The sequence below is a fragment of the Chironomus tepperi genome, unplaced genomic scaffold (assembly GCF_022539635.2).
Source record: "Chironomus tepperi strain 1889 unplaced genomic scaffold, CSIRO-AGI_Ctep_v1 contig_175, whole genome shotgun sequence".
Classification (NCBI taxonomy): Eukaryota; Metazoa; Arthropoda; class Insecta; order Diptera; family Chironomidae; genus Chironomus; species Chironomus tepperi.
In genome coordinates this window covers 1,150,389-1,162,960 of record NW_027226297.1, presented here as the reverse complement: position 1 = coordinate 1,162,960, position 12,572 = coordinate 1,150,389, and the positions used below count along the sequence as shown (strand labels likewise).

The 12,572-nt window shown below is 32.5% G+C and overlaps 2 protein-coding genes across 4 annotated transcripts in view; one reads left to right on the top strand and one right to left on the bottom strand.

Moving 5' to 3' along the window:
• Positions 1-2,043: 2,043 nt before the first annotated feature.
• LOC139089143 (juvenile hormone esterase-like) lies at positions 2,044-4,396 on the bottom strand. Its single transcript, XM_070638581.1, has 2 exons — positions 3,705-4,396; positions 2,044-3,336 (listed from the first exon to the last, which is right to left on the bottom strand). The coding sequence occupies exons 1-2, from the start codon at positions 4,374-4,376 to the stop codon at positions 2,308-2,310; spliced, it is 1,701 nt and encodes a 566-aa protein (XP_070494682.1). The 5' UTR covers positions 4,377-4,396; the 3' UTR covers positions 2,044-2,307.
• A 1,931-nt stretch (positions 4,397-6,327) lies between these two features.
• Positions 6,328-12,572, top strand: part of LOC139089144 (ELAV-like protein 1) — a 29,292-nt gene continuing 23,047 nt past the window's right edge. For all 3 annotated transcript variants that reach the window (XM_070638585.1, XM_070638584.1, XM_070638582.1), the window contains exon 1: positions 6,328-6,537. The gene's annotated coding sequence lies outside the window, so the exon portion shown is untranslated. The remainder of the gene's footprint in view (positions 6,538-12,572) is intronic.

Below are 12,572 nucleotides of genomic sequence, written 5' to 3'. Positions count from 1 at the left end.
CTTCCTATTTTGACTTCCTATTGAGCTTTTGCAGTTGTAGCAAAAATTTGCAAATTTGCTAAATAAATAAAATATTTCAGATATGTCTCTTAAAGTCGAGCACAATATTTACTTAAAGAATATCATGACTTATTGTGCAGATATTTATAATGAATGGAATAAACAGAAATTTCTTAGTATATTAATATTAATATTAATATATTATAAACACCCAATTCCTTTGCTGATGATACAAGAACGGAAGCCATGTGAAGCCATTTTGTGAAATCATGTGAAGCCGAAAACTGAGGGGTATCAAGGGGAATGTGGGTGTAACGTGATACCACATGAAGCTATGTGAAGCTGAAAATTCTGGACATGTGTTGCCATGGGCGCTCCCGATACTCTAGTATTAATATAAAAATAAACAATTGAAGATGTTATTGGATTGTTATTAGGATTTTCCAGACACCTTTTGTGGTGTTGATATTCATATGACCATTATTAAATGATTTCCCATGCAACACGAGCTTTTTTTTGGGAACTTTTTAGGTTACGACAAAAGGTTTTCCACCTGACTCTTATGCTGGCTCAGTCACCTAATTTGTACAAATTGTCTGTCCACATACACGATTTATTATCAATTTATAATATCATAATAATAAATCATCATCAGTTAGCTAATAATCAGTCAAATATTTAGAAATAAATATAAATTTCTAGACGATTCTCTCACTTACCATTTTACAGATGTTTTATAGTTTGAACATCGTTTATTGAAAAGTCAATTTGGCGTTAAATCGAGAGAACCTCTGTTTGCGGACTTCAGACAGAGTTTTGAATGTGTCATTGTTGACAATTAGCATGCATGAATTATTGGTCGCTATAGTTAAAATGAAGATGACGTCCATTCGATTCTGATGTATGCATTTAGAACTTATTTACTTGATTCGTTGGTAATACAGATCAGTTGAGATCCATGGCCTTCCTCAAATGATGTTTTATCGTTGGTTGTGTTGTTGGTTTTCTTTTGCTAATTTTCAATACCAAGTGCAATATGAACTCGGAGAAGTAGAAATGAAATAGTTACAGATTGTGGAAAATGGATGTTATTGTCATTCAAGCAGATACGGTAAGTGAAAGTGTCAACAATATTTCATCTATAAAAGTTATTGCCTTTTACATAAAGTGCCAATAATCCATGATGCTAATGACAAAAAATGTAGAATCATTCTGACTAATAAAAACTTTAACACTTTATATTTTGTGACATTTGACAATTAAATAAGGAAGAATTTTTTTGACACCTTTTAGTTAATGATTTTATATATATTTTTTTGCACAATATTTGCGAAAACAATTCAAGCTAAATGCGTGTGATTTTGTTTGCGGCGATCTTTTTGCTAATTTGACATCCATAATTTAATTTTGTTTTGATGCTTTAAGTTCATTTGATTGATGATAACTCAAAAGAGAAGAGCTTAACTGAGAACATCTATTGTCCTGTTTAGAATAACCTTCAAAAAATATTAAAAAAGTCAGAAGCAAAGATAAATGTTTACAAATGAATAAAATAAAGCCATTAAGAATAACAATAAAAATTTTAGCTCTAAAGAAACTTAATATTAGGCCTGTAACCCGTCACATATGCCCAAGATGAAGATGAGATTTAAAAATTTTTATAACTTGTGGTTCTTCTGGAATTCTAATTGCTTAATTTTGTGAGTATAAAGCACTAAATGGCTATTAACCCGAGGAGCACAATGCGACCTATGACATTACTTGCCGTAAAATTGGATGAAATTCCGCCGTCACGTTTCTGGAACCAGGATTCCAGTTACTCACGCTACATAGTGCTCTCTTTCTGCCACTAGATTCTACAAGCCATTAGAGCCATGAGGTGGGATTATTAGAGCAACTCTTCATCTTGTATAATATAGTTATTAACTAAATACAATAAAACAATCATCTTTAAAAAAAAAAAAATCTTACCATTAATGCAACGACGTGACGATACTTATCAAAGTCTATGTGCTGTTTGGGTAAGTAAGAATCATTTTCAAATCAGATCAAAGCAACGTGATCTTTATTTATTCATTTCAAACTATGTACATTCACTGATTTTAAATGCTTTTAACTACCTATCCGGAAGGTATGTGAAGTAGAAAAGACAAAAATCAAGCTAGGCCGTTGTCTAGATTGGCCTTAAGTCAGATTTCACTCAATCTAACCTCCAGCCAAAGTCATCGACGATCTGTCACTTGATTTATTGCCATTTCTCTACCATATGCATTCAAGATCTAACTAATAAGCCTATAGACAACTGATTTAATTTGGATTAAATCTCTGATCAAAGTTATACCAAATATCCATTCTCTCACTTATTGGCCTAACATCAGTTCTCAAATTCAATCCAATATCCATAAAATTTCCATTACTTCCATAAAGTGGCCAATTAACTGTGACTAAATTATCCTGAATAGCTGTTGGATTTCCAAATTTGAAATAATTTGTCCACAATCTTACAAATCGTTGTTGGACAATTAAAGCTGGATCATTTTCGGGGACAGCAAGTGGGAAGTTCTCCATACGGAAGAAGTAGAAAGCATCATCACCATGCATGGCTTCTGGAAAATCTCTCAAGTTCCATAATGTCTGTCCAAGACTTAATGCACCGGTGTAACTGAATCGGAAGTGATAGAGTGATTGTTGATTCCAATGAAGTCGGGTTGATTTAGTCACACCAAAGTTAAATTCACGATCTGAGACATATTGAGTCCAACCCCAAAAGTGTGCAGTTGTAATTTGAGTACTTCCACCAAAATATAGATTCCTAAATGCAGCAATGACTTCATTTGCATTATTTGAATTTGGCACTAAGTTCCACTCGGTTGGAATCAAAAGATGTGGATTAGAATTGAATTGATTAAGGAATGATGAATCCACAAACATGTCTGTAATAGAGTAAAGACTCTCCATGCTATTAAAGCCAACCATATAAGGAACTCGATTAATATTTCCGGAAGTGATTAAGTTCTTTACAGAATTTGTGAAAATAATTGGTTCATCAGAGTCAAGAGGATCAATCGATGGCATAAATGTGAACTCATTGAACAGCCTTGGCATCGCACTATGATCATCCTCTGTAACCCTCACTAGAGCTTCAGCTGGAAGGTGACGAAGTTGGAACAGCAAGTCTACATTTGATGAAACTGTAAGTCGAAGTTTTGAAATTGTTTTGTTTACGGACACGGCTGGATTTGATGTAAAAGCATATGAATTGAATAGAGATCCAGAATGTGATAAGGCTCTGTTGAAGAGCCCTTGAGCTGCACGTGATACGACTAATGCGTGAACCTGAAAATTAAAAATATTTTTTGATTAGTTTTAATCCATTTTTGTCACAAAGATCGGAAATAGATTAGTAAATATAGAGCAAAATATTTGTAACGGTTATTCGGAATTCAAATTTCAGAGTAAATTGTTTCATTCGTAGCCAACTTCAAGTATGTTGACAAAAGAAATATGAATGAACTTAAAATCATTAATTATCGAATTTAGGAATGATTACAAGATTTAAGACTATACGACGTATCAATAAAGTTGTATGATGTCTGGTTAAAAAGATTTTAATGGCAGCAGGCCGATCGATCAGACAAAATGCTGCATTTTTTCAAAAATTCTATAAAAATTCAATTTTCATTATCAAAACTGCGCATACTTACAGCAACACCTCCCCCGCTGACACCCATTATGCTAACATTGTTAGGATCACCTCCAAAATTTGCAATGTTACTTCTCACCCATCTTAAGGCCATAATCATATCTTTAATTCCATAATTTCCAGGTGCATTCCTATCTCCAGTGCTGAAAAATCCGAAAATATTCAAACGATAATTTGGTGTAACGTAAATGACGTCATTTTCATTGACGTAATCAGCTCTTAGAGGATCAATATCGCCAGCACCAGAATGAAGTCCACCGCCATGAAAATTAACAACTACTGCATGATTTGAGTGTCTTGTTGTTGGTGTAGCGATGTTGATGAACAGGCAGTCCTCATTTCCTGCATATTCTAAGGTATTCATGTCAATTTGTGGACACCAATTTCCATGATTATTTGCCTGAAAGACTTGAGTCCATGGTGTTGGTGGAATCGCTTGACGGAATCTCAAATTAGCAACGGGTGCTGCAGCATAACGAATTCCTTTATACGTATATACACTTTTAGTTCCATAAAATTCTTCTCGACCTTGAACTGGTCCGTATTCAGTATTTATTATTGGACCTGGAACTGATACTATTCTTGACGAGTTAAACTTTGGTAAGGCTGGTTGTGAATTTGCGTATGCAAACAATGACAAAATAGCCACAAACAACTTCACTATTAAGTTCATTTTGAAGACTAAATTAAACTCTCAATTTTCAGTTATTTAAAGAGCTTGATAACTACTGGAATTAATTGATAAGATAAAGGTGTATTAATAATCACGAGATTAATTGATAAAGCTTTAGGGTATACGTTGGTGGGATTTTTATTGATTGTGAAGTGGAGCAATGCCGCATTTCATGAAGCAGAAAATGGTCAAAATCAGCCTTTTTGGTGCCGTCAGGGCAACTTCGTGTATTACCTTTAATACCGCAATGTATTGGTGCCCTAGCGAGTATGTTACCCCAACAGATGATAAGCATACTCACAATCGCAATTGAGTATGCTCAATTTTGATCGGGTTGTATTACTCAGGCTCTTCACAACTAAAAAGTGATATCAAAATCATGTCCGGAATATAACAAGCATATGTACGGGATTCCCTATTATTAAATCAAACTTCTTAGAAACTAAAATAGTGCTCAGTTGTAAGCATTTCATAAAAATGATTCAATATTTCAAACTAGTTATTCCAATGTGTGAATGAACGATTTGTTAATGGAAGCAATATTTAATTCTCAAGTATTTCTCATAGGTATTTAAAGAATATTATTCACTAGGGTAATTTGGAGCTGAATGTGATAATTTTTTGGAAGAATGGGAAATATTTGGGTTTCAATTAGGTTTTTGGACTTTTCAAATACCGTGTGGACAACTTGACAAACATCTAGTCAGTAACTAGATCTACGATTGACTAATGACATTTGGTGACATACTTTATGGAAAGTTCCGAAATTAGTAGTTAATTAGACACTTTGTCAAGTTGTCAACTCGGGATAGTGTAACCATCTAACTAAGAATTTCCTAGTATTATTTTAAGTTTTACAGGTTAAATATTAAGGTATACAAATTTAGTATTATTCATTCATATTCTGTTCCAATTCTGTTCATAATTGGGGCATTAAGGGAGAAACAGCAGTATTGGAGAAAAGGAAATCAACATCCTGGCAATTATACATCAACTGGCTGTCATAGCCATAAAATCAAAACAATTCAATCAGTAATTAAAATTGTTGTAAAATTCCAGTTGTAGTCCAATTTTAAACCCTTTTCTGGTTACACCGCTTATAGTTATGTGGCCTATATGACTTTCGTATTCCAAACATTTCATAATTATTCAGATCAATCACATGACATCAGTACTTCTTAGACAATTAACACTATATTCAGAAAAAGACACAAAACAATTTCGTAACGTCAACAAAATCCTTACAAATGTCCTAAAAATTCAAATGCTTATCCAAGTAATATGAAAAATGAATGAAGCACATGTATTTTTCCATGCTAAATATTTTCTTCATTCCAGCACACAATGGAAATTTTCATCCAACAAATGTCCCCTTTTAAACACACACACACATGCATTTATCACGTCCATACACAAAATGACTGGAAAAGAAAGTTTTTTTTTCATTGGAAAATTGATTTCCCACGATTGTATATTTCCTTCCTCAACATACATAAATCCGCTCGCACTGGAAGTACGGCAACGTCCTAAAAAAAAAGACTCATCGGCTGCCCCCGCATTGGAAAATTGTGAGCCGCATAGGAAATTGAAAAATCGTTGGAGCAGGAATTGTTTCCACACCTCAAGCTCTCATCCAGTTTTATTTCACATTAGAAAGCGGTTGAGTTTTCGTCTAGTCGTACATCAAGTTCTTATAATTTTCCTTGTTAATTTCAAATCAAAAAAAAAAACTTGGTGCACAAAAAAAAAATAATAAAAAAAAGTTGCCAAGTAATATAAATTTTTCTCATACAAAATTTTTCTCTTCGTAAAGTCAAAAATTCAAAGTGAAAAAAAAAGTCAAAAGAAAGGCTCTAAAAAAAAAGGTTTTTCTTTTCATCATTGCAGCCATTCATTCTATATGTGTGTGCAAATATAAGTGAATATATAAAGAAGTGATTTTTAAGTTCTTTGGCAATCATATCCATCATAACTCTAATTACTTAATCACCATTAAAAATTAGTGAATTTTTGTGTTTATCGCACTTTAAGTTTCTAGTGAGTGGAAATATACGAGTCGGAATCATCGCACAAAGCAAAGTACAAGTTTTGCATCATTAAAACATTCTTCCAGAAATAAAATTAAACAATAATCGTAGCAGCAAGGAACTGCAAAAAAATCGTAAGTTTTTCAAGCTTAATAAAATTTTTCGCAACCCCACCCTCATCTTGCAGGGAATTTTTTTTTTTTTTCAGTCCTTTCTTCCTACTTCTGAGCGAGAAAAATTTCGATTCTCTCAATTTTTTTTTCTTCTTCTATAGCTGCTGCTGTGTGTGCGTAAACCTTCTTTTTTTTGTGTGTCTAATTTACTATTATGAATGGGATCAAAATTCAGTCCGTCATAATAAAGCGTGTGCCACCTTCACATTCATGCTTAAGACAATGATGGAACTTAACCCTGTACAATTTATTGCCATTCTCCCTGTTCTTCCTCCTCTTTTTTTTTGGTATATTAATTATTATGCTGAAGGTACCGGGAAAAGAGAGTAACAGGACCCAAATTCTCTCGCTGTATAATCTTTTTCTCAATAAACTGCTTTTTTTTTCTCTCCCGTTCGGAACAAAAAAACACGCGCGCCTGACTCAATAAATATCTATGTTGCTCGACATCAGGGAAAGGAACTGAAAGGGCAGAGCAAACTTTCTCTTTAAAAATGGATACAAAATCATTGATTTTAAATCTATTGTCGAGAATTTTTTCTCTTTTTTTTATGCTGCCTCGATTCCTTTTTTTCATTCTATTTAAATTAGGCAGCCCCCTAGCTTCATCATCATCATCATTCATGCAAATCTATAAATATACACAGAAAAAATATATTTCTTTGTGGTTGCTGTTTACGGTTCTTTTCGACATTATTCCTCGATTTAAGCAATGGATAATAATATAATGATATTCCGGGTACCGCGTTGCTTCCGTTTAACAATGAAAATTGGATAAAAAAATGTATAAGGCATGCAATTTCTCATTTTCATTATGTACATAAAGAAAAGAAGCACCAAGGAACGAAACTAAGAACAAAAAATCCATTTTCGTTCCGGTATTTTTATTAGAATTTAGTTAGAAAATATTTTTTTATGGCTATAAAGTGAGAGGAGCAAGCATAAAAAAAGGGGGAATAAAAGAAGGAACGTGGTTGATGGATTGATTACATAGGTTAGGGTTGTAAATGTTTTATTGTACATGGAAGAAAGAAAGTTTTTTCAGCTTTTTGTGGGTTTTTTGAGAGAATTTTCCTCATTTTTCCTCGTTGTGGGAAGAGAATTCGAGGTATGAAAATTTATTAAAGGGTGAACTTTATCAGCAAGTCAGCTAATTACACAGGAATCAATGGCCTGTAAATTGGAGAAAAATTACTTTTTAAGGGAGATCGATTTTGAGTAATTTTTTTAATATTGAAAGTTATTGTAATTTCAATCATTGTAATGTATAGTCGATGCTATAAATGTTTTAGTAGTTAAGGTTGTATGTCTACATTTAGTAATGAATTTGAAATATAGAAATTAGATGTTAAGTAACTTGTACTGATTTATTTTTCGTCTAATAATAGTTCATTCAGAATTATTAGAAAATATTGACAAGCAAGTTCATATAGTAGCTATGGAAGGTCATTTTCAGGGGTTGGATAAGATGTCGTTTACTTTTTGGGGGTTAAGTAGGATGTCGTTTATTTTTTGGGGGTTAGGTAAGGGGTCGTTTATTTTTTAAGTTAATTTAAGATAAGGGTAAGAGTTTCTAGTATTTTATAACAGTTAAAACAAAAAAAAAAAGGTTATGCATAGACAAGGAAGAGGGTGGTTAGGATTAACAAGTCATATTACAAGAAAACACTCTAAAATTTAAATCCGGCAATCATCAATAAAGCAGAAAAATTACAGAACTCTCAAAATCATGCTCAAGAGCATCCACATTAGACTAACTAATACAAAACACTTAAGGACACTCAGTTAAGCATGCTTTTGGGTATGCTCTCAACATTGACTTGCATGAAACACTAGCAAGGAAAATATGTGCAATCTCTTTAGCGTGACTTTTGTGGTATTCTGTTGTAATTTCATCCAGACTTGCAGAAGGCACCTGTGACAGGCTAAAATCGTACAAATTCTTGATAATTTTTATGGTTTTTTCTCCACGTCAAATCCTGTCTCAGGTGCCTGTTTTGCAACTATTATTTCATCTTATTTGGAACTAAAACGCTATTTCTTTTGTCATCAATTGAACAATTTGGCTTTAAAAGCACATTGAGAATAGCCTATTTTTGTATGTTAACGAAATATGCCACCATTACACTGAAACGTCAGCAAAAAACTGTTGGAACTAGTCAATATTCTAGACATTTAGTAGCCTTTAACTAGTTATAACGTATTACTGTCCACTCTGATACTCAGAGCTCCGTGACCGCTAAATTTTAAAATACAGCTACATAACTAAAAGCATATTGCATCACAGTACCATAGTAGCAGCATTTAAATGCATACAATCCAATTAAATTGGTTAAAGTTTATTAAATTGTGGAATTCAGTAGATGGTACAATGAACCACACCAAGTGGATTATATTCCACTTTAAAATATAATTCTAAGTATCACAATAGATTCTCGTAAGTGGATATTACCGACATGAAATCATATTTATTTAGTAATAATCTATAGCAATTTTCATCAATTTCACTTATGTACGTAGTTAAAAATTTTCGTTGCCTCAAAAATAAAAAATATCCAATTTAAATTCACAAAAAATAAAATTTAAAATTCTAATCTAGTTGTAAATTTTCCGTACAGCATACAAGACCTAAGCATTAAAATATAAAATAAAATTTAAATTTCAATGAGTCTTCGAATTTATTAAATTATTTTGCTAATTCATGCCTAACATTACCAATTTACTCTTGACATTTATGTCGACGGTTTCCTTGCAAAGCGTGCCTTTATGTGGGTGGCTATAATTGACTTTGTTATAACGAAAAACGAAAGATGAAATGGAGAAAAAAAAGCTCAAATTCTGCTAATTTGAATAGAATTCAAGTATTTTTATAGCAAGTTCCTAATCCTATTAGATGCCTTTTTCTTTTGAATCATTAAATTTTACATAATACACCTTATTAAATGGATAGGAAAGTAATCATCTATTAGCACATAGAATTCAGAAAAATTGTAATAATATGAACATCATTAGAACTGTTTTTAAGCAGTACAAAGGGGAGATCCACATATTTTGGGATAAAATTGGGTCGAGCCACATTGTCATGATGCCGTCAGGGCAACTCTGCATCTTATGGTTGATATGGCAAGGTACAAAGACATTTAAGGGAAGTGTTGGAGGTCAAACCATCCAGCCGCACCACCCTCACTGCCTTTTAAGGAAAAAATTCTTCAATTTGCTGTAAAAAGTCTAAAATGTTTGTGATTTGTACAAAAATGAACTCAATCTCTTTCGTCCTCCTCCCTCCTAGACTTGGCTCCCCCTCAGGGAACTCTGTTGTGCCTTAGCAAATTCAATGTGCTATTCAGACTACTCTATGAACAAAATAACTCATTTTATGTGCAAAAACATTTAATTTCCTTCAAGAAACGAACAATGTTAAGGAACCTCAAACAAGAAGCTGCACAAAAATTCTCCCAGATCCTGCAGGCACCGTAATTAAAACTTTCTTAAAAAGTTTCATTTGTTAGCTTTCCGAAAATTTTCTCTTTACATCGTCAGTACGATCTTCTATGTTTAAACAATGGGAAAAAAATTAGATGAGAACAAGACGAAGAATATTTTCGAGTCTTTCAATAAACTTTCAAGGTCTTCAAGAAGAAGCGTTAACTTGAAGACTGTATGAATTTGAAAATATTTCATTATAGATGCTTATAATATTAGCTTTGAGCTTCTGGAATTTTCCATACATTTTAATTTTAAGTTTGTCGACTGAAATAGCAAAAAGGTGACGAGTGGCTCTGAATTCTTAAACAATGAACATTTCCTGAGTGAGGAGCTCAAGAACTATAATTTAGCTAATCGTTTCCACTTGGATAGTAAATTATATGTCTTACTAAATGTGACAATTGACATTTTATTTATGCTTATAGAATTCATTTACATTTAAAATTATTTACCTTTTAATTAGCCACAGCTATTATGGCATGAGATTTAAAATGACTGATTTTAATCTTTCTTGTCATGCTGCTATGACGTGAGCTTTTGACAAATATTCATTATATAGAAAATACCTAATTAAATGTAATTATAGTTACTAATACTCACTGTGAAAATTGGCGAAATTGGTGATGAGTTTTGTCAAAGGGTTTAGTATTTAGCAAAGGGCAACAAGCGATAAAGCTTATTTTAGACGCCAATTGAAAGAGGTCATGGACCACAGATGATTTGTACGACCAGCAAGGTGAAGAGGTTAATATACATCAATTTGAGTTGCCCTTAGTTGAGACTTTAGTTGCCATAATTTAGAATTTTTGCAAATGTCAGGCAATACCTTACGTAATTTTGGGATTTTTGTCTCAGAGAACTGAAATTGCAAAAAAAAAGTAAAAAAAGTTTCTGCAAAATATTCAAAATACTGGTTTTTAAATGCACAGATCAATAACTTAACTTCCATCTAATTAAGAGTCTAGAGTCTAATTGATCTAATTTAGATTTACAGTTGCTGTAATGAAATACGATCCCGATTAAAACAGTCTACAATTATTATAAATTAAATTTAGTAATAAATTTGACATTTTATGGCATATTCTACAAATATCAAGTTTATGACTATACACAAGGTCGACTCATCGCAGGCTGTCACTGAATAAACTTTTAGAAGAGGGAGGAGAAGGGCTTTAAGAAGGCTGCAACAAGTCAGTTTTCTGTCAGTAATCACACTTTATGAGGTTCATAACGGAAAACAGGATCATTAGAAAAATAGCCTATAAAACGGTTGATACCCCTTATAGTAATGTACTCAGTAATCTGAACAGACAAAAGCATGATCATGAGTATGCTCAGTTATATTCATTGAATATTCTCATAAGCACACTCATTTATGTGAGTAAGCTCATTGTCGGTTGGTGCAACCAGTAGTGTCTGTGAGAATTCAAACTTGAAAAACGGAGTTCTTGATTTCTTGACTAAAAACCGAACCCAATGTACCACCCATACCAAAGTTGCTATTCAAAATGAAAACTTTTTAAGAATTTTGCTTCAAAAAACCATTTCAAAGTTGGTAAATTTCAATAATTAATTTAGTAAATCTTTTACTTTACAACAATTCCAAAACAACTTTATCAACAGCCTCATTCATATTTCATGAAACAAAACAATTTGAAATAACATCAAATTTATCCTTCATTAAAAATTAATTTGACAAAAAACTTCAAAGGAGATGGAAAATTAATTATGTAGATTTATTAAACCTACTTACCAGTAAATGTAGTGTTTACTTGTTGCATGTCCATTTCGGCTTAGTCTTAATTAATTTTAAGTATTTGTATTGATTGCCATTGTTATTAGATTCTAAATAGGAAATTTATGGAATCTACTTACTTCATATCGATTTTTGGGCGACTGACTCACTTTAATACACACAAAAAATTTTTGATGTTTCCTTAGCATTATGTAGACAATATTCGTATTATTGAAAGCTTAAGTGGATGTGGAAGAAGAAGTAAAAAAAGTTTATTTTCGGTGACATTAAAATATTACAGCCATCAACAAAAAAATTTCTTTTCCTGACTCATTTTCTCCATTTATTTCTATACACCTCATTTATTTTCTACAACATATTTCATCCTCTCGTTCCTTTCTCATTCTCTTCCTTCACCCTGCTTTCCTACAATACCTACCCACATAATTATTTGTATCGATTTAATTTCCTTTTTTTTACAAATTATATACACATATTCGTATATTTATGCATGCATTCATGTGGAGAGAATGTTTCTTTGCTTTTTGTTGGATTTTATTTCGTCGGTACCGATATTACAAAGTTAATGTATCAATTAGATGTGTTATGTTAAGGCCCGAAAGGCACAGGTTCAGGAATTTAATGGTACCGCTCGAGTTACGGGACACGAGTTGGGATGAGACCGGAAATCATAGAAAATTCTCATCTATATTGATGTGAAAGCTTACCCTGAAAGCAAACGGGGTAGACTTACTTACTTCTAACCTTGGAGTAG

What these genes read in the sequence shown, in the direction of transcription:
- LOC139089143 (XM_070638581.1), bottom strand. Translation starts at nt 4,376, where the DNA reads ATGAACTTAATAGTGAAGTTGTTTGTGGCTATTTTGTCATTGTTTGCA. An exon ending in TCAGCGGGGGAGGTGTTGCT is followed by an intron (nt 3,337 to 3,704) that starts GTAAGTATGCGC and finishes TTTAATTTTCAG; the next exon opens with GTTCACGCATTAGTCGTATC.